The sequence below is a fragment of the Diabrotica virgifera genome, chromosome 8, assembly GCF_917563875.1.
Source record: "Diabrotica virgifera virgifera chromosome 8, PGI_DIABVI_V3a".
In the NCBI taxonomy this organism is placed as follows: Eukaryota; Metazoa; Arthropoda; class Insecta; order Coleoptera; family Chrysomelidae; genus Diabrotica; species Diabrotica virgifera.
This window is the reverse complement of record NC_065450.1, coordinates 37,496,285-37,520,198: the sequence shown is the minus strand read 5'-3', so window position 1 is coordinate 37,520,198 and position 23,914 is coordinate 37,496,285. Positions and strand designations below refer to the sequence as shown.

General features: G+C 32.3%; 1 protein-coding gene across 1 annotated transcript; it reads left to right on the top strand.

Annotated features, from left to right (window-relative positions):
* The first annotated feature begins 831 nt into the window (after positions 1–831).
* LOC114334954 (cuticle protein 8-like) lies at positions 832–22,474 on the top strand. Its single transcript, XM_028285092.2, has 3 exons — positions 832–999; positions 5,322–5,444; positions 17,476–22,474. The coding sequence occupies exons 1-3, from the start codon at positions 994–996 to the stop codon at positions 17,725–17,727; spliced, it is 381 nt and encodes a 126-aa protein (XP_028140893.1). The 5' UTR covers positions 832–993; the 3' UTR covers positions 17,728–22,474.
* The last annotated feature ends 1,440 nt before the right edge of the window (positions 22,475–23,914 follow it).

Here is a 23,914-nt window from a genome sequence, read left to right as displayed (position 1 = left end):
ACTTTGATTACTTTTGTTACTTTTGTATATGAGTACCGGTAATCATATCGAGAATCGTATTTCTCAGTAGTAGGTATTTTGTATAGGTATTCCGATATAACAACGACCTTCACCGATCTGTTTAAGAGATAAAAATGATTTGATTACTATGATTACTTTTGTTACTTTTGTATTTGAGTACCGGTAATCATATCTAGAATCGTATTTCTCAGTAGGTAGGCATTTTGTATAGGTATTCCGATATAACAACTACAATAGTCGTAGTCGTTACTCGCTCTGATACGATTGGTACGAAGTAACGAAGTAATCAGAGTAATCAAAGTAGATACAATAGTCTTTACTCGATCTGATACGATTGATACGAAGTAATCAGAGTAATCAAAGTAACGATTTGCCTCTCTGTATAGTAATCGTTACTTTCGGTATTCGTAAGTAACGAGTACTTTGTAACGAATAGTTACTTTTTCAACATCACTAACGTCAACTCCTGGCTACAATAGTTTGAAAATCTAGTAATATCCATTTCAATTGTCGAGGAGTGTATATTGATAGTTATCCCAAATACATAATATAATCTAGAGCTAAACATGTTCAAATAACTGGCATTTTATAAAAAATATTGTATAATGCTTGGTATACATTTCTTTATTTACCTGATAACAAACCCATCGGGTAAGCTTAAAGAATTTATATTGCCAGTTTATTCTTTAAATGAGCTAATGTTATATAATACCAATTAATTAAAACTGCAAAAAGTTTATTAAGTTTATTTATAAAAGACCAAATTTTATAGCTCCATATAAATCTACTTTAGTTTTTTGCAGAAAACAAATAGTTTTAAGACGTATTCTGATGTAACAATTCTTCAAAGGAATACCGAATGGGGATGGGGACTGGAAGGTGGGAAAGAATTATCCTGGTTGAATATAAATGCAATTTTGATTTCACCTGATTGCCAGTATCTCTTTGCCACTTACAAACGCTCCTAAGAAAATGCAGGTACATTTTACCAACGATTTTACTAAATATAGTGTGATCTTATAAAGTGATACATTGTGAAGCGTACAGTATGGTGAAAGTTTATATTCTCTCAGTGCATATGAGGATAACATAACAAAAATATTACTTAATTGTAAATCGGCTAACTCTACTTTTTATTATCCTATTTTTCATTGATTTAATTATTGAAAAGCTTCCAAAATATTATTAACCACTTTTCTGAGAATATATTTTAACCTTTTCTGTTTTTAGTAAGAATAAAAATTTTCTAATTTTATTTTTCGAAAATACTATTTTAGGAAATTTTTCTTTTTCATCTATTAGGCATATACCTGTTGTATAAGCTCGCTTTTTAGTCTCATAAAAGGTATTTTATTTTTAGTAATTATATTTTCCGACTTCTTGGCGTTCTCATTTCCTTATGACTTTTATAACCTCAGATTTGAATGTTGGTTTACTTTTACTTAATTATTTTATTTTTTTAAATCGTTTTGTCGATGTTTTTAATTACCCTAGAGATTTTTTCTTTATTTTTCTATACTTTTCTATACAAATTTTTAAGTAGTATGGACATCTATAATAATAACCTATATGTTTCCTGCAGCCGATTTGGATGATATACATAGTTATAAACAAATGAAGATCAAAAAACCTTTGATCAAACGATCAAAAGATTATTTTTTTTTAAATTAAATTAATAGTGTAAATCTTCTTATTTCATAAACTATCCAAAGTATTACTGTAACTTCATCATTTTCTGACTTATAGTGTTGCAAAAAAAATGAATTTGGGATAAACAAATTAAATAACTTTTAAACTATTTTACCAATTGCTTTGAAATTTAGGGTATCATTTAAGCACCAGAAGTCTCAGCACTCCGTGTAATAAGAAGGTTCTAAGTTAATTTTTACATAAGTTATGAATATTTATAAAAACTCAAAATTTATGATTTATTTTGCAATTTTCTAAGCAACCAATAAGGATAGACATATCGAAGTTTTTTATACGATATATGAGTTTCTTAGTCTCAAATTTGTTTAGAATGCTTAACTGTTTGATAATAGACGAAAAAACGAAAATTTACCGTTTTTTGACATTTATTTGTTTTTAACTATGTATATCATCAAAATCGGCTGCAGGAAAAACGTTATTATTAGACAGGAAATTATTATAGACACATTATTATACAGTGATGAGCACACTAACAACCGGCAAAGTAACGCAAAAGATGGAAAACATATTAAGTTGTGAGATAAAAAGAGACGAACCTAGTGGAGGTGTTAAATTTAGAAATAATAACTTATAGATTGACATTATATTGATTGCTTCCCATCTTTAGACGTATCGGACGAATTTGAGAAATGCCACTGTCACAGTGACAGTTTTAGTTGACATACTCTTCTGATATGTCTAAAGGTGGGAAAAAATCAATATAATGTCAATTTATATGTTACTATCGCTAAAATTAACAACTCTGCTAGTTCTATTTCTTTATATCTCACAATTTAATATGTTTTCCATCTTTTGCGCTATTTTGCCGGTTATAAGCACGCTCATCACTGTATACAGGAAATACGTTATTATTATATACGTCCATACTACTCAAACAATTTGGTTTCGGCATGGAGGGAGTTGTGTCACCAACAGGATAGTTTTTTCTTATTTCTCTGAACTACTATCTATTTTGTTGTATAGGTATGCGACCATTTTGTTCGCGTTGTTTCCATATATGCAAATGTTATCTTCAAATCTTTCGGGAATATTTTGTTACCGTGGTCATACTAGTTAAGTTCAGTTTCTCTTATAAAATGATGAGCGCGCTAATGACTGGCAAAATAACCCAAAAGATGGAAAACATAATACCTACATTGTGAAGTAAGAAGAGATGAAACTAGTAGAGGTGGAAATCGTCGACATCAACGCATAAATTAACATTACATTACATAGTTTCCCACCTTTAAACATCTGTGACAGGAGTATTCTTATAAAATTCTTCTATCAGAGTGACAGTTGTCATAGTCCTCCGATACGTATAAAGGTGGGAAACTATGTAATGTAATGTTTATTTATACGTTTATATCGGTAGATTCCACCTCTGCTAGTTTCATCTCTTTTTACTTTACAGTGTATTATGTTTTCTATCTTTTGAGTTATTTTGCCGGTTATTAGCGCACTCGTCACTGTAAAACATTTTCTAAAGTTTATTATTTCCTGCTGTTTTTCTAATGTTTTAATGTTTATATCATGTTTTATTTTTCCCGCCATTTTTTATTGCTTCATCTCTATTGCATCGATTTTGGTATTACTACATAGACTACAAGGAAATAAGCAAAAAAAGACGTAGATCCGGACTGCCATAACTCAGGCATTGGAATGTTTTAGTTATTATAGTCCTATGTAAAGCAAACCTACATACAGTGCACTGGAATAAGTGTTACCCCTCCCTATTAACTCATTTAGTTTTACACATAAGCAAAACGCTCGGACAGGTCGATTTTTAAAATAATCATAGTATATTATAGCATCAATGTTTCGAACTTTGCGCGATCCCTCTTCAGGTGACTTCATCCTGTGTCACCTCATTTAAAAGCTTTTGAAATACTGATCACAAAAATGTATAATACATACTTTAATCCTTTTTGAGAGCGTAAGCGTAAAATTTCGATCGAATTATTTTTAAATGCATTTATTTGCTATAAGAATATAAATCCTGAGAAAACTAATAAGTATTTTTGAAAAATTTAAACGCAGAATGAAAGATATCGATATTACCGAGGGTTAAAAGTTCCGAGAACTTCTATAATATTTTTATTTTAATAAGTTACAGGGGTGAAAAAAAAAAAGAGAAACTTGAGTGTCAAATATTTCAAATAATTATATCATTCAAAAGAAACTTTTTATTTATTTCAAGGGACTTTCACCCTCGGTTATAATGTAATCTTTCATTCTGCGTTTAAATTTTTCAAAAATACTTATTAATTTTCTCAGGATTCGAAAAAGATGATTCCATTTAAAAATAATTCGATCGAAATTTTGCGCCTACGTACTCAAAAAGAAATAAAGTATTATACATTTTTGTAATTAGTATTTCAAAAGCTTTTAAATGAGGTGTCACAGGATGTACTCTCCCATTTAAAAAAATCAAAGTTATGCCTGTCACCTGAAGTGGGATCGCGTAAAGTTCGAAACATTGATGCTATAATATTTATTTATTTAAGAAACAAACAGGCAAAGCCTAATTACATGTTTCTATACATTATTACAACGATTATATTGAAATCAAATAACAAAAAAAAAGGAAAAACGTAAAGAATTTAAATATTATAAATATTTTAAGGTGTAAACGTATACATATAAAAACAAAACAAAAAAAAAACGTTTAATAATAAAAGAAAAAGAAAAAAAAAAGTGCATTTATGTCAAGAACAGAAATAACCTGCGTATACCTATTCGTGCATAGGGAGCTCACCAAGACAGCAAGTATTTACCCACATATTTGGTTGGTTTTTGATGTTGATAATACATACTAGATTATTTTAAAAATCGACCTGTCCGAGCGTTTTGCTTATGTGCTAAAAATAAATAAGTTAATAGGAAGGGGTAACACTTATTCCAGCGTACTGTATATATGTTTTCTATATGCGAACTACGAAGAAGAATAAACCTAGCATGGACAGCCTATGGAAAACTCAAAGACATCTTTAAAAGAGATATACCAATTTCTTTAAAACGTAAAACATTTGACCAATGTGTGTTGCCTGTGATGACATGGTGCCCAAACTTTGACATTGACAGCTATAACTTCTAAAATGCTGCAAATAGCTCAGAGGAAAATGGAAAGGTCAATGCTGAGTATATCGCTTCGTGACCCAGTTAGAAATGAAGACTTAAGACGAAGAACAGGAGTTACCGATGTAATTTCCCGAATTGCCACCCTGAAATGGAACTGGGCCGGACACGTTGCCCGAATCAGTGATGTGAGGTGGACAAAGAGATTACTTGAGTGGAGGCCGAGATTAGACAAAAGAAGTAGAGGAAGACCACCTACTCGTTGGGCTGACGATCTCAAGAAAATGTCGAGAAATTGGATACAAAGTGCCCAAAATAAAGCACAATGGACAAAAATGAGAGAGGCCTATGTCCAGCTGTGGACGAAAAAGGCTGGAGGATGATGATAATGATGATGAAACGTTTGTTAATGAGATACTAGAAAATAAAAATAAAAATAGATGCATTCAATATTTAAAACTTTTAATAGTAAATGCATTTTTATGGCTGAAATTTAAAACTTTAGATTGGAATTAAATAGTAACAATTTTTAGGTGCTATTTATTGTGCTGTTCCTAGGCCTTGCTAGCAGTTATCCTGTAGAATACGGAGGCCATGGTTTGACGTTATTACAGCATGCTCCAGTTGCGCAATATGCTGTTAAAGCTGAACCTGTAGTAAGTAGACCTACAGTTGAGTCCACGAGTCTTCAACCGTACGTCATCATTTAAAGCATACGAAATAAGTCGATGATAAGTCGGAAATTTAAAAATTTACTAAACGCAACAACAAGTGACAGGAAGTAGCTGCTGCTCCTATTACGGGTTAAAATTTGAGTTATCAAATATATGTTTTATATTGCCAGGTATTAATGACGCACGGGTAAAGACTCGAGGACTCAACTGTGTATAAGTTTTTCTCCGACAATATGTTATTTATTTGTATCTTAACTATTAGATATTTATTTTAAATATATGATTAATCTACAATATTAATATTATTTAGATTATGGAATAAATTATTTTTTTCCAGACTAGGCCACTTTGGAGAACAATCTCGAGCAATCGAGTCGACATTCATTTCATTCATTTCAATCTCGAGACAGGTCGATTTTTATTTTTAAATTATGATTTTTTGACATATCACTATTATGCCATAATAGTGACGTCATCCATTTGTGCGGGATGACGTAGTCGATGATTTTTTTAAATGAGAATATGGGTCGAGTGGTAGCTCATTTGAAAGGTATAATTCACTCGATTCACTAGTATAAAACATTAACATTATTATTTATACAGGGTGGCCAAAGAATAATTTTTGAATTAAATTAATTGACGCAAAAACAACAATCTATGTAATTTATTTAACTCATAATACATTATACTGCTATCATAAAATAAGGAAAAAAATGTTTATATATAAAATAAATATTGCTTTTCTCTTAAATTAAATGTCAAACAGCCACCCACCTGCCTCTTGGCACATTCACCTTGGCCCTTGGCACTTGGACCTCTTAAGAGGATCGGTACGTATTTTCGGCTGCAATGCTATTCAAATGGGGATTCATTTTTTTCAAATCCTGAGAAAACTAATAAGTATTTTTGAAAAATTTAAAAGCAGAATGAAAGATTACGTTATTAGCGAGGGCCGAAAGTCCCTGAGAACTTCTATAATGTTTATTTTAATAAGTTACAGGGGTGAAAAAACTAAGAGAAAATTTAGTGTGATTTTTAATTTCAAATATCTCATTCAAAATAAACTTTTTATTTATTCTAAGGGACTTTCGGCCCTCGGTAATAATTTAGTCTTTCATTCTGCGTTTAAATTTTTCAAAAATATTTATTGGTTTTTTCAGGATTTGAAAAAAATGAACACAATGCCGTGGTAATATTTTCCAAATCTGTCTTTGTCTTACAACGCACTCAACCGAATATAATATTGTCAGCATATATTGTCAGTCAGACACTGACAATCAGTGACAATTTTAAATATTTGACATTGCATCGGGAATATTTTGAGAAATTGATTAAATATTATTGATATATAGTGTATTTGATAAATAATTGATTTAAGACGTGAACTTAATAAAAAGTTATTTATTGTGTATTATTTGTGGAAGATCCAAGCAGAGAATACATCAGATATATCCTGTGATCCAAGTATTTTGTTGTTAGAGATGTTCAAAATTGTAAGCGTTCCAAAATAACAACATATTATTAAAAAATCACTTTAACACTTTTCCTCTTTTCTCGATTGATTATTAGTTTTTGTTGTACAAATAAATTATTACAATCACTGAAAACATAGTTAGTGAAAAAATTATCACATTTATTAACTGAATTAATAATTTGCAATTATAAAAATAACAGTTATCCAAGAACATTCAAAAGCCATCTCTTTAAATTAATTATGACATTTTCAAGTAGAATGACATTCTAGTAATGTTTACATATACACACCAGTGTGAATTTTACTACACGTAATTTGCCGTGTAAAGACAGAAAAAGTAGGGATACACGTAAAATATTTGCGAATTATGTACCCATAGCCTTAAACATTTAATTTAAGAGATGGGCAATGTTTATTTGTTAAATAAACATTTTTTTATATTTTCTGACTGCAGTAAAATATATTTTGAGTTAAATAAATGACATAAATTCTTTTTTTTGCATCAATTAATTTAATTCAAAAAATATTTTTTGCCCAGTCTATATAAATAATGACATAAATGTTTATATTACTTTATAGAGAATTAAATGACCTTTGAAATGAGATACCACACTACCCTATTCCCTTTTAAAAAATCATCGCTTTCGTCATCACGCTCAAATGGATGACGTCACTATTATGGCATATATGTCAATAAATCATAATTTAAAAATATAAATTGACCAGTTTCAGGATTTTTCTCTAAAGTTCTCAATTCTAGAGAAAATGAATTTATTCCATAATTTTGAACCTATCTGTATTATATGTCGCTAAAAAAAATCAGACTAAAAGCATTGCAAGATTTAATATATATTTTAAATAAGGTCGGAGACAGACGTCCTTGTTTAAGCCCCTTTGTTATTGGACATGATTCAGATATAAAAATTCCTTCTGGAAAGAAAGCGACTCTTCTTGCATTTTTGTATATATTTGTGATGGCATCCACATATTATTATGTATAATATTAGTATAATATAATATGCACGGTGTCCCGAAAAGATTGGTCATAAATTATACCACACATTCTGGGGTCAAAAATAGTTTGATTGAACCTAACTTACCTTAGTACAAATGTGCTCATAAAAAAAGTTACAGCCCTATGAAGTTACAAAATGAAAATCGATTTTTTTCAATATATCGAAAACCATTACAGATTTTTTATTGAAACTGGACATGTATCATTCTTATAGTATAAATTATAGTGAAATTTGTCCACACCATAAAAATTTTATGGGGGTTTTGTTCCCTTAAATCCCCCAAACTTTTGTGAACGTTCCAATTAATTCATTATTGTGTTACCAATAGTTAAACAAAACGTTTATAAAACTTTTTTGCCTCTCAGTATTTTTTCGATAAGCCAGTTTTTATCGAGATACGGCCTCTTTTTTAATATATTTACATAAAAATTGTATGGGGGTTTTGTTCCTTTAAACATCACAAATGTTTGTGTACGCTCCAATTAAACTATTATTGTGGTACCATTAGTTAAACACAGTATTTTTAAAACTTTTTTGCCTATCAATATTTTTTTGATAAGTCACTTTTTATCGAGATGTGGCTTCTTTTTCGAAATATACCTATTAATGTAAATTATAAATAAATTTTCGGATTATTAACAGGTCTCTATAATCAAATTTAACCATATACAAATATGTGGTGGATTCGACAAATATTCAAAATATCTCGATAAGCACTGGCTTATCGAAAATGTAATAAGAGGCAAACAAGTTGTAGGAACGTACACAAAAGTTTGGGTGGTTTAAGGGAACTAAACCCCCATAACATTTTTATGGGGTGCACAAATTTCACTTTAATTTTTTTTAAGATATTACTGCCATAAGAATCCCACATGTCCATTTTCAATAAAAAATCTCTAAGAGTTTTCGATATATGAAAAAAAAATCGATTTTCATTTTGTAACTTTAAACAGCTGTAACTTTTTTTGTGTGCACTATTGTATAATATAGGTAAGTGAGGTTAAATCAACCTATTTTTGACCCCAGAATCTGTGGTATAATTTATAGCCAATTTGTTCCGGACAACCTGTATAATAATAGCATATTATTATACTCTCTACTGAGACCTATTTTCGTCAATGTTTGAAACAGTTTTTTCAAAGGTATCGTATCGTATGCCTTCTCTAAATCTACAAGCAGTAGGTGGGAAGATAGATTCCTTGCATTCCGTGTTTCTATTACATGCTGCAGAACGAATATATTATCAGTGCACGATCTTCCTGCATGTGTTTCTTTGTTCTTCCATGTCTTCGTATTCTGATTCTATTCTTTCTTTTATTATTCGACCGTACAACCTCCCTACTGAGCTCGTAACAGTTATTTTCCTATAATTAGCTCATGCGCGTCTATCCCCTTTTTTGTATATTGAGCAGATGTATCCAACATTCCAATCATCAGGGATATTTTGTCCATTAAATAGTTGAACTAACATTTCATGTAATATTTTTGGTCCGTACTTTACCAACTCAATTGGGATGTCTCCCCTCCAGGTCCTGCTGCCTTATCGTTTTTCGATCTTTTGGGAGCATCCCTTAACTCACCGGTTGTTATCTGCAGTGGGAGCACGCAAAATAGAATTCTATTTTAGTGACGTCACATTGGTTAGCAACCGTCGATTCTCCCATTATGAAATTCTATTTTGTGACGTCATCAAAATAGAATTCTATTTGGCGTACTCTGGGCCCTGAACTATTTGTGTATTTATATTATAGGTCTGGATCCCGCGTATGAAAAAACAGTTGATTAATAGCAAGCTGAAAATTTGTTAATAGCTTAAGGGTGTCTAGTTGGACAAAATTTGATGTATGGGAACACTGGAACAGGGGAAGTTTTAATTGTGGAACAGGTTAAAAATTTGTAATGTCAGGCCACGAAAACGTTCCATGTATTTTGTCGGACAGAACTTCCAATTGATTTGTTACCTTTTCATTAAACTCTCATGCAAAAATCAGATTGCTATTTGTCACCTGTCATGATTCGTGTCATTTGACATGTTCTACGTGTTCCACTCATTAAAATGCCCAGTTGGTGATAAATAGCAGTCTGATTTTTGCAGGACAGTTTAATGAAAGGGTAGCAAATCAATTGGAAGTTCTGTCCCATAAAATACATGGGACGTTTTCGTAGTCTGACGTTCCAAATTTTTGACTATTCCACAATTAAAACTTCCCTTGTTCCAGTGTTTCCCATACATCAAAGTTTGTCCGACTAGACAACTTCAAGCTATTAAAAAATTTTCAGCCTGCTATTAATCAACTTTTTTTTCATACGCGGGATCCAGACATATCATGTTTTATTTTTTTAGAAATTTGTTATAGAATTTATTGTGTTGTTACTTAATGACATTTTTTTCTACTTGCCCAATATTTAATTTTTCCGATTTGTCGTAATGCATAGTTTTACCTTAACAATCACTAATTAGCTTTCCAAATCGACTGATCTTTGAAAAAAGCACATCTCTTCTTATTTATTGCATTCTTTTCCGTCTTTGGCTGTCCGAGTGTATGGCTGGTTTGCTTAAGAGGCGTTAGAAAGTTGGGAAAATGTGTTTACACATTCTTTATTTACGTCGATAATATTGTTATTGTGAATGAACAGTACAGCTCTTGAAATCGTAAACGAGTATGTTATGCATCCTCTGACGAGTTAAGTAAAAGTTATGTAAATTGTCATAAACATAGAAAATAATACTTAAGATAAGTGATGGTTTTTACCGATACTTGATGGAAGTTCATTCTATCTACGAAGATGACATCGAAAGCTTTTGTTTTCTACACTTCCATAAAATTATTTTGTGTAAGCCTTTCAGTGCCTTGCTGAAGTGATGTATCTTTACTAAGCGTCTATTCCGTTATAGTCTAAATTGTTCAACAAATCTCTTACGAATTTTATGTAGGTACATATAATGGGCACTTGTTTCTCAGTTATAATATTATTTAACTGGAAAACAAGTGTTCACTAAACATCAAATTGGTAAGAGATTTGTTGAAAAATTTGACGATTCCAAGACCTACATACGTCGAAATTTCATTGTGTATTTACAGTTTGAAACTTCTCTTTTTAATATCTCTGACTTTACACTTAAGTTTTCCATGAGCTACGGTGACAAAGTCAACCTGATTGCCGAACATGTACATCATTTGTGAATCTACAGATCAACTTAGTTATGACATGGCCATATTTAGCGAAAGATATGATAATAATACTTCCTTTTGCGCACAGCGTCTGGCTACCCGTTTCGACTCTATGAATAAGTAGCCTCACACTATGTTGAAAAAGTAACTATTCGTTACAAATTACTCGTTACTTACGAATACCGAAAGTAGCGATTACTATACAGAGAGGAAAATCGTTACTTTGATTACGTCGTTACTTCGTACCAATCGTATTAGAGCTAGTAACGACTATTGTACTACTTTGATTACTCTGATTACTTCGTTACTTCATACTAATCGTATTAGAGTGAGTAACGACTACTGTATATACTTTGATTACTCTGATTACTTCGTTACTTCGTACCAATCGTATCAGAGCGAGTAACGACTATTACATCTACTTTGATTACTTTGATTACGCTGATTACTTCGTACCAATCGTAACAGAGCAAGTAACGACTATTGTATCTACTTTGATTACTCTGATATTATTTCGTACTTCGTGAAGGTCGTTATTATATCGAAATACCTATACAAAATATCTACCTACTGAGAAATACGATTCTCGATATGATTACCGGTACTTAAATACAAAAGTAATCATAGTAATCAAATTATTTTTATCCCTTAAACAGATCGGTGAAGGTCGTTGTTATATCGGAATACCTATACAAAATAGCTACCCATTGAGAAATACGATTCTAGATATGATTACCGGTACTCAAATACAAAAGTAACAATAGCAATCATAGTAATCAAAGTAACGAATACTGTAAATGATTACTTTATACAAAAGTAACGATTTGTAACGAATACTCGAAAGTAACTATAATCAACATCACTATCACACTGCTTTTCAGCTGGGCATTCACGGTCAATCCATTTGGAGCCAAGCCAAATGGCTTCAGTTAACGTGAAGGTATTGGCTTCAGAACGTATTTGACGTGGTTCAGAGAAGATGCCCAATGTCGGATTCCGAAGAAGAACTTCTACTTTGTGCGGCTGCTGTTTGTCATAACATAATTATAAAAAAAGAAAAAGAAATGGTGCAAAGACTGGTTGAGAAAAAGGAGAACTTTCACACATGTCAACTTATTAAACGAATTTTCTTTGGAGCCAAGTGATTGGAGAAATTACCTGAGGATGGTAATACTGCAAATAACTAGAGCTCGTTACTTCACTAATAAAGAAACAAGACACCAATATGAGAAAAGCTGTAAGTCCTCATGAGAGGCTTTGTGCATCCCTTGGTTTTTTAGCGTCGGGTATGACTTACGAGGAACTCAAGTTTCCAGTAATATCTTCGCAACTTTTGGTAGTAATAATACCAGAGACATGTGAAGGAATTCTTGGCATATTGCAGGATTATATGAAGGTTTTGTTTATTTATGTTCCTTATCTGACACCATTCACAAGCATTCCAGTTCCTTGTACTTATCGATAGATTCAATTATTGAATCAGGTGCGGACGTCATGTTGGTCAGTAATTCTACTCTGTGCCTGTTGTGTTTCCCTCTTCTCTACAAAGCAATGCGGCGCGCCGCACGTCTCAGCGTGGAATGAACGGAAAATGGACGTGGGTTTGGACATTGACGGGAGCGTGGCGCGATGTCATGACGCGGTGTATCGCCACTCACGAGCAGATGGCATGATGGCTTGGCATCAAGCGATGGCGTATCGCGATGGATTACGAAGCGAATGAAAATCCAAATTTTGGCATGACGCCCAAAAAGCAACCGTGATTCAACACTGACGATCAAAATTTGGCTGACGCCTTGTAGTTACTTCTTAAGAGTATTGGGACCGTGCAAGTTCGGCAAAGCGACCTCTATTTCTACGCTCTGTACTTTTATTCGCACTTTTAATTATATTGGCCAATTATATTAGTCCTGGTTGCTGGATAATTATTGTCAAGGCCATAGTCCAAAAAAATAATAAGAAGAAAAAATAAGATGCAGGTTATGTTATGCAAACGTAAACAATTGTATGTAGTAAATAAAATTAGTTATTAAAATGCAGTACTGCAAGCAAAGTACAATTAAATATTTAAAAAAATATTTATAAAAATAAACGAGAATGGATGAAACTTTTATGTTAACATAGGTATTTGCACTAAATAATAATAATAAATAATCATTTCGTTGTTAAGAGAAACAAGAGCCGTCTCATTTTATTTAGTTTATAGAGCGCCAAAGGCACTTTAACTTTATATACTCGCATTAGAATTCGAAATATTTTTACATACAATATACTCATGCATATAAATAAAAGTCACAATTAACAATAATCTATTTTTTCAAATAGGCTAACAACTTAGTTCTATTGCACAAAAATATAATAAATTAACTATAAATAAACACTACTTTCCTATGAAACAACAATAACGAAATCTTAAAATGAATGAAAACTACTGCACTGAACAGATATCGATAAAGATAACAGATAAGAGAAAATCTGACGCAGGTTTGTCAAAATGACAGTGACAATTTCTCTATATTACCTAATTAGTTATTAGTTATAATATGTTCGATTTCTTGTTAGAAATAAAAAAATTTAGTAGGCCCAAAATGACAAAAAATCTAGGCATGGGCTAAAAAAGTTTATTAGAAGAAAGTGTATTTTTTTGTTGTTCGTCTTCGTACAGGCTCGTTTTTTTAATATTATATTTAATTACAGAGTAGTTTCCGCATACTAATATATTTCTCACATTGGGCTCTATACCGCCATTCTTTATTATATTACGAATATGTGTGCCAAATATCTCGACAAAATGTAGAGATGTATTAAATTTGATTTAAAACAATCGGGTATATAGTATGGTTTAACTAGACCCATACCCAGACATCCAAAGTGAAAGTTATCCTCCAAAACCAAATTGTTCTATATGGTCGACATAGTGTTAAGAAAAAAGTCACACCATTTTGAGCGTCGGGTTTGGAGGGGAGAGGGGGAGAAACCGGTAAATTCGTAGTTTTTTACGTTTTTCGTCAGTATTCCTAAAACTATGCGGTTTAGCATGTACAACCTTCTATACAAAAATGTTCTACAATAAATTTGAAATAAAAAAGACTCACGCATAATCCTTCTAAAATGAACGGTTCCAAAGTTACGGAGGTAGTATAGTATAGTTGGTCCAGGAAAAGGCCTAACCCAGACATCCAAAGTAAAAGTTTTCCTCCAACACCAAATTGTTCTATATCGTCTACATATTGTTCAGTAAAAAGTTACACCATTTTGAGCGTCCGGTTTGGGAGCGAGATGGGGGAGAAGTCGGTAAATTAGTAGTTTTTTTAAGTTTTTCGTCAATATTTCTAAAACTGTTCTTTAGCGTAAAAAATATTCTATACAAAAATGTTCTATATAAAATTTAAAACAAAAAAGGTCGTTCACATAACTGTTATAAAATCAACGGTTCCAGAGTTACGGAGGGTGAAAAGTGGAGGTTTTCGATACTTTTTCTATATTTTTGGGCAGTTCATAATATTATTACTGATTAAAAAAATTTTCTTTAACATGATTGTGTTTTTTAAATCAAATTTGCTATTTCAGTGGCCGATAGTATGTTAGTGATAAGCGCTTGAAAAAACGTCAATCTCACCACTCAAAATCATCATCAATTGCCCAAATAATATAAAAAGTATCGAAAACCTTTACTTTTCACCCTCCGTAACTCTCGAACCGTTGATGTTATAACAATTATGTATAGAAGCTTTTTTGTTTTAAAATTCATGTAGAATATTTTTGTATAGAACATTGTTTACAATAATGCATGGTTTTAGAAATATTGACGAAAAATTTAAAAAAACTACTAATTTACCGACTTCTCCCCCATCTTCCCCTCAAACCGGACGCTCAAAATTTAGTGTTGAAGGAAGATTTTTACTTTGGATGTCTGGGTTATGCCTTTTTTTGGCCCAGTTATACTATACTATCTCCGTAACATTGGAAACGTTCATTTTAGAAGGATTATGCATAGGTTCTTTTCTATTTCAAATTTAATTTAGAACATTTTTGTATAAAAGGTTGATCATGTTAAACCGCATAGTTTTAGAAATATTGACGAAAAACGTAAAACTACGAATTTACCGATTTCTCCCCCTCCTCCCCCCAAAACCCCACGCTCAAAATGGTGTGACTTTTTTCTGAACATTATGTGGATCATATAGAACAATTTGGTGTTGGAGGATAACTTTCACTTTGGATGTCTGGGTAATGGCATTATTTGGATAAATTATTGTATCATACTAATACTTTTTAAGCATAACTGTAAAATTTTTTCTACGGCCGTGCTAAAAGAGCCACTTTCACGCACGCATTTCTTTTCCGAAATTTGCACTTTCCCGCACGGCGTGGGTGAAAGTATATTTTCCCGCACGGCGTGCGGTAAAGTAAAATACCCTGTAATATGGCATTATAATATATTATAATACATGCAATAAACTAACATTTAGATATTCTTTACTAATTTATTTCAAATTTATCTAATTGTTCTCATGATTTAATGGAATTAGCGCGACTATTTCACTCATCTTAAAATTTTCACATAATCTGACCAATCACAAACCAAAGACAGCTTGTGTTATCGCGAAAACACCAACTGTCTTTCAATTCGAATTGGTCTATCAGCTTCGTGTTTTCAACGACGTAACCATGGATACCGATCGCAAAGCAAAGTTTGACGTTTGCCAAAAAAAAATTATTGTAACTGTATACGTCAAAATGAGTCGTTTCGGTGGTACTTCAAACGAAGTTATAAACCAAGAGATTGAAGAAAATATACCGAGTAACACAAGAACATCTAAATCTTATATATGGAGACAATTTATGATGTTCTGTGTGGATCGCAACTACAAATTAGATGCAGAAAATAACAACGAAAGACTAGCATTCATTCTAAAAGACTGGGCCTTCAACATGCGAAAAATTGATGGTAGTAATAAATATTTCATGATTATGACTAATTGTGAATTATTAAAAAATGGGTAGATTTGAGTTACCTAGATCAAATGTATATTATTATTAAATTCCTTCCTCTCATTCTACTGAATTTTTTACCTATCACTTTGTTCGTGAAATAGTCTAATAAAATACCACTCGTGATTTAATTTATCTTATAAGTCTGTCTTTTATTTCTAAACTCAACTGAGTTGCTTAAAGAAAACACCACTCGTCCTACGGACTCGTGGTGTTTTCAAGCAACTCAGCTTAAAGAAAACACCACTCGTCCTACGGACTCGTGGTGTTTTCAAGCAACTCAGTTTCGTTTAGAAGTAAATCGACAGACTTATCGCGAAAATTGAATCACTAGTGGTATTACTATTGATAATTCGATGAAATAAAATTATTTTGACATAATATTTAAAAGTCAGATTAGTAAAAAATTAGAATTGTTTTGAATCGTCGTCATGGAAACCAATATCGTCGTCGTGGTAACCCATTATATTGAAAGTTTGGTTTTGACAACCTTGCCAAAGAATTAATTTGTGTATTTTCACTTCTAAATAAAAATTTATATACTTCTATTTTTTGTGACTTTTTTCCAAACGTATCGTTCTAGTAAAAATATTGTTCCTAACTCATGCGGAAAGTGTCTTCCCCGTTCTCGACTGCTTGCCCGAACTCGGCTATCGCGTTGTTCGGGTCAACGGCAGTCTCGTGCGTGAAAGTATCACTTTCTGCACTAGTTAGGAAAATAACTATTCTGTACCTGTAGATTTTTTTAATATGAATTTCTTTTAATTCCTTGGTTTACTGCTCTGTTATAAATAAAACACTTTGTTATTACTAAAATTAGCTGTTTGCAATTTTCAATAAGAATTTTAGTAAACATTTAATTATACAATATTATATAAATATGTTTGCACTGAATGATGGTTTGCGTTGGAATGTAAACTTGAAAATGACCCTAAAGCCATATGGCAGGTATTTCAATAGAGTCGTATTTAAAGTATCTGCCAATGATGCATTTACAAATCAAATTAGTTTATTGTTGTGATATTTATTGAAGAGGTTCTTGATATAGGTCTTATTATTGATACAATTTTAATCTTCCTTTATGTCAATCATCCCCAATTTTTTGTAGTTCTGTCCTTTTTCTAAAATATGTACATTTTCAAAGCCAAAAGCATGGTTATTTTCTATAGAAAGTTTGGCTAAGGCTGTAATGTTTAATTAATTTGGTTTGGTTTGTACACAATGTTTGTGTGCAACAACCCTCCTATGTAGACGTTATTGTGTTTGTCCAATATATATTGAATTTCATTCTTTACAATTTAGTTTATAAACAACATTTTACATTTTTTTGTAGACTTATATTTTATTTATTGTAGGCATACCCAAAGTACAAATTTGAATATGGCGTAAAAGACAGCCACACCGGAGACATCAAAGAACAATCAGAAGAACGCGACGGCCACGTCGTCAAGGGAGAATATTCGCTAGTCGAACCCGATGGTACCGTCCGCAAAGTAGAATACGAAGACGACGGCCACAGCGGCTTCAATGCCATTGTCACCAGGTCAGGACACGCAGTCCATCCTCCAGCGCCTGTTAAAGTTGCAGTTCCGCTTTACCATCACTAATAAGGAAACCGTTCATTGTTGCCATATGATATAGAAAGTATAGATTTTTAAGGTTAGGAAATAAACGAATTTTACCGTTTATGTACAGGATTATGTTTTTAGATCCATATCTATATGTTTATTTTGTTATTTTATTTGATATCGAAGGAACCTTTCTACAGTTACATGTTTATAGTAAACGAATTAAAGAGACGAAAGCCACTCAAGATTTAATGTCAATATAGAGCACTATCATTTGCTTATACGTATTTCATCCTTATGAAATCCTCAGAGCGAACTTGCAGTCAGCTCTCTGATTAAAATAAAATCTGGCATATTAGCCATTATTTTTAAAAATAATGTACCGAAGGTGCTACAGCGACATCTATTAAGGGGATAGGCGCAAAATCTTGGTCCAATGCTATTTAAATGCATTCATTTTTTTCGAATCCTAAGAAATCTTTAAATTTTTAAAAAACTCTTATTAGTTTTTTTAGGATTCGAAAATAATGAATTCATTTAAATAGCATTGGATCAAGATTTTGCGCCTACCAATTTAAAAACTTAATAACAAAAAAAATTATTTCAATAAATAAATTCAAAAAATTATTTCAAATATATATGAAAAATGTATGTGTAATGATCTAAACGTACTCAGAATCAAAAATATGTAAAGATAGCTTTTTGTTTTAAGTTATAGTATGCAGAAATTAAGTTTAAAATCTCTCCTGTAAAATTTTCTGTGAAATGAGATACGAGGTTTCCACACTAAGCTATCGCTATCTGGATTCATCAAACAGGAAACTAATATCTGCAACATGATTTTATATTGTTTTATTATTGCTGTCTGTTCGCTGTAAGCTTCACTGGTACCCCCAAATAGCGAATTACTAGTGCAACTTCAGTTGGAAATTTAATGAGAAACGTGTTTCGAATGATAACAAATAATTATTGTTTATTATATGATTTCAGCGATATTATATTTTTTGAACAGTTTATTTGTATTTTGTGTAATTAAACTAATGCGGGAAAATTAGTTTACCTACTTCTTTCCTTCTTCCGATAATTTCACAATTATCGTGTAGATGGCGCTAGAATAATATATCAATTATATTATAAAATGTTAAAAAACAAAATTTTACTATTTAAGATAAAAATGCTTGACCAGCTTAAGCTTTGACCAACTAATATTTTTTTTTATAATGTTTTAAATTGCAAGGTTTTAAATTATTCAGTTTCACATTTATGTCAAAATTTCCAACCGAAGTTCACCAACTTGTCACTAGTGGCGCTCACGAACTTTTAATTATCCCTCTACCTACGAGTTCACAGCAAGTAAATGACTATTTATTAAAATAGTAATCTCATAGAGTCATATTTTGGATACCATTTTCCAATAACAGCTTAATTGAATTTTTGATGGAGAACTGTAAATGTTAAACCAAAAAATGTAGACACACTTCAGGAAACTCGTTCAGCCTCTGTAATTAAAGCCTGTGTTTTCAGTCTAATCTGAGTTTGCTTGATATCAGCTTTAATTTTAATTTAGATTTTTTCAATTTCATATTTATTATTATTTTTCAATTACTTATAGTTTATGACCATTTCTTACTACAAAATATAGCATAGGTATATTTATTTTCTATTTCTTGGTTATAGGTTATTATCTTGCTTTCCTTATTCTCTTTTTTCTGCTTACTTACTTTACTTTATCGTGTCCGGAGATGTTATTCATAGAATTTCGGCCCAGTATCGGGATACGTCTTTCCATCTATGTTAGCGAGTCACAAATCTTCGAAGCTACACCGATGGGGAAAGCTTCTGCATGTAAGAAGATGTTCCAGATTCTCCAGATTCTGTGTCTCTCCACCCACAGTCACAGTTCACATCATCTTGGTCTATTTTTTCTGCTTATTTAGATATTCTGCAAACTTTTAAGTTTATTGTTATATATTTTTTGGCATAATGAAAAAAAAAAACGTTTTAGGATTATATGAACTATAAACAAACTCCTTCTTTTTCTAATCTTCTTCTTCTTCTTCTTCTTCTTCTTCTTCTTCTTCTTCTTCTGCTTCTTCTTCTTCTTCTTTTATATAGGCAGTACTGCCTGTATTTCTTCAACGGTGCCTTTCATTCTGCCCCTAAGTTGTTATTCCATCTTTTCCTTGGGCGTCCTATACTTCTTCTGCCTAACAGTGACTTGTCCCTGGCTATTCTTACTATTCTTGATTCAGACATCCTGCTTCTTCACCCAGGTATTTATTCTTTACCCAGGTATTTATATTGTCTACCCCACATATGCGTCTGATTTCCTCACTTCTTACCCTATCCTGTAGTCCTTTTCCAGCAATCCTTCTTAAGATCTTCATTTCGTTGGTTTCCAGATGTCTTCGTGTTTGGCTTGTATCTGGTCTTGTTTCGGCCGTGTAAGTCATAACTGGCCTAATAACTGACTTATATATGCGGGCCTTTGTTTCCAATCTTGGGTGTTTGTTTTTCCAAATTGTGTCGTTTAGGCATCCGGCCGTTCTACTGGCTTTAATTATTTGGTCTTTTACCTCTTCTTCGATATTGTTGTCGGCTGATAGATTAATTCCCAGATATTTGAAAGTCATTACTTGTTGTATAATTTGATTGTCTAACTCCAATTTGCATCTTATTGGTTCTTTGGCAATTACTAACCTTTTTGTTTTTTTGGGCTGATATTTTCATATTCATTTCTTTTGCGTTAATGTTGAACTCGTGCAATAATCTTTGTAGGTCGTCTTCGCACTCTGCTACTAACACGGTGTCATCAGCGTAACAGAGTATTTTTATCTCTCTATTGCCCATTTTGTAACCTCTTTTTTTCTTCACTTGTTTTATTATTGCATCCAATATTATGTTAAACAGTAGAGGGCTTAGTGAATCTCCTTGCCTGATTTCTGTGTTTGTTTCTATGGGTTCTGTTATTATTCCATTGACTTTCATTTCTATTTTATTTCTTACAAATATGTTTTCTATCAGTTTTATGATATCCAGTGGTAAATTTTTCTCATGTAGTAGGTGTATCACATCTTTTAATTGGATTCTATCAAACGCTTTCTGTAGGTCTATGAAAGAGAAAAGGGCTGGTTTGTTATATTCTAATGATTTCTCCGCTATTTGCCTTATCACAAAAACTGCATCGTTACATGGTCTTCCACTTCTAAATCCTTGTTGTTTATCCGATATATTTATGCACGCCATTATTTTCTCCATAAATATTTTTGTTGTGAGTTTCAGTATAGTGCTCAGTAAATTTATCCCTCTATAGTTACTGGGATCTGCCCTATCACCTTTCTTAAATAACGCTATCATTTCAGTGGTTCTCCATTCTTCGGAAATTCTTCCTGTATTTATTATTTTATTTATAAGGATATTCAGTTCTTTGTGAAGTCTATCTCCTCCGTATTTTAAAATTTCATTAGCTATTCCATCTTTCCCAGGAGCTTTTCGATTTTTCATTTTTTTTAAGGCGTTCTTTATATCTTCCTCTTTAATTTCTGTTTTCTCATCCGATTCTAATCCTGGTGTTTCCAGTTCTTTGTGATTAGCTGTTTGATAGAGGTTTTTCTTCCTATCTGTGACGAATATTAACGATCATCATGTCATTTTTTATCTTAACTGCAAAAGAACGGAAAATCTGCAAATATGTTGTGTTGAACCAGGTTCTGAGGTTCTTTAACCAGGATGTTCTTCTTCCTTGATTTCCAAATATTTTTACTTGCAGGATTACGAGTAGTAACGAGAGTAGTAGCTTGCAGTAACGAGATTTGACGGTGGTCAGTACCTTTCGGTTCTTCTTCATTATTCTGAGGACTTTGTGACCGCATTTGTAACTCGGTCAGTCTAAATCGTTCTCCAATATAGCCACATCTTAAACGCTTTTAATTTCCTGCATATATCTTCGGTCACTGTTTACAATTCAACATGATAAAAAATGACGTAGAAGACATATCATCGCAGCTTTCTTATTTGTATAAGAAGAGATAGGTTGTCGAACTTAAAAAAGGTTCCTAACCGAATAAAGATGGATCAAGTTTTTCGATGCGCACTCTTATCTCCTGGTCGTTGGTACATTCTTTATTTATTATGGTGCCGAGGTAGTTCTGACTCTTTATATAGGGGTTTGCTTGAAGTAGACTTGACCTTCTGGTCTCTTTTTTTGCTAATTATCATGAGCTTTGTCTTCTTTGCGTTTATATTGAGTCCATTTTGTTGACTGTAATACGTGGTTTTACAAGTTTTACCAAGATCACAATACTATGGATTCATCATCTGCATATCTGGTGCTATTTAGCCGGTACCTGTTTAGTAGATTGCCTTTTTTGGTTGCGTGTAAACCTTCTGATTCTCACATATTCGATGTGTTCACGGTTGGGGAAAATTTGACTTTCACACAGACTACAAATTTTCTTACGGATTTTCTTTAGGAACAATTTTAGAACATGACTCATGATGGCTTATTGTACGGTATTCTACTCATCATTTGGCTGCTGTTTTTTTAGAATTACAAAATTACAATAAACTCAGACTTCAGCCATTCTGTTGGTATTTCTCTAAAGTTGTATTGTCATAAAACAGTTATATAAACAAATACTACCAGAAACATGTAATGTACTCGTAGATCGGTTCTAAATAGTAAAATATATTGATCAATGGATTGCGTCAACCTATTAATGCAATAGTCAATGATCCAGTTAATGTAGATTATAGTTATAGATTGTAGATAAAGGAGTTGTTTAACCTTGTAGAAATTTCCACAATGCGATTCCAAAGACCTTTTGTGTCTATCCTACATCTATTTACCCTAATATCTACCATATTTGTGTAGATTTCGAATAGGTTTTGAATACCTACTGTCTAGCCTCTTTTGATTTGAGACTTTGCTTCGCCAGGTACTTAAACCTTTTAATCGTTGTACTGCTCATGCTCGTTGCTGCACCATTTCGGCCATTACTTAGCTTCATCCTGGTTCTGGTGATTATACTTTATTTGTTATATTTGGAAGTATAGTATCGGGATTCAGTTCAGTAGTTCCTTTATGATGGATGTTTTTGTTTTATATTTTTTATTTCTGGAGAGAAAGGTAATGAAACCTAGGTGTAATAGGTGTAATTTGATATCTATAATCGAACGTCCTTAGGTTCTACTTGATTGTGCTGCTATTACAGAATTAAAAGCGACAATAAATAAGCATGAATAGCCGCTTTATTACAACAAGATCTAAAGGCTCTAAAAGTGAAATTCGTCAATATAACCTTATTCTCTTCTCATTCTGTGTTCCTGAGATTTGCCATGAGATTCATGCCAATTCTTAGTACTTAGACTAGCTCCTTATTTCAATAATTATTTCTATATTTCATATAACTTCAAATGACGGGCCTTACTATATTTTATTGTTGTTCAGCTTCAGAATAGATAGATTGTTTTTGTTTTAAATATAAATTTGTGTGTATATATTGTGGTTACTTGCCTGAATATACTAGTATTGAATCTGTCTATCACCATCATTTTCGTCTTGTTTTTATTAATTTTAACACCAAACTTATTTCTTCCAACTCAACTCTTCGCAGAATAGTGCTCATTTATTTGGTTCTATAAGTGTAGTGTCATCAGCAAATCTTTGTTAATATGTGAGTGTATAAAACGAATCAAAACATGGAGGTAATTCATTATTCTACTAGCTAGTCAATATCAAAATATATGTTTTCCACACACTTGTCTTATGACCTCTATACACGTCATTTTGGACCTTAACAACAACGCAAGAAAGCTCAGACTTGATCAGACTGTCGTCCCAACATAAACCATGCCGAACATTACTTGCTGTCGACATGACAGTTCAGCTGCATAACGCACATCAGAGCGAGTAAGTAGTTTAATAATTGGTACTTGGTTCTATTGGGAAATTCACACCGAGAATACAGTACGGCTAAGATAGGGCAATACATTTCTAATGGGGAATAAACGCACAGGGCTCTCGGTCTTCATCAGTTGTTGATTGATCTCTCAAGAGCGTCGCACAAGAACTGTGGCAACACTGAATGCGCATTCCTACCTTAACCATACTGCAATCCCAGTGTGAATTTCACGTTAGATTCAGTCCAGTTAAAAAGTCGTCAAACATTACAAAAGGTAAAGTGACTCAATGCAGTATAAAATTGAAGCAGCTGCAATAAAAATA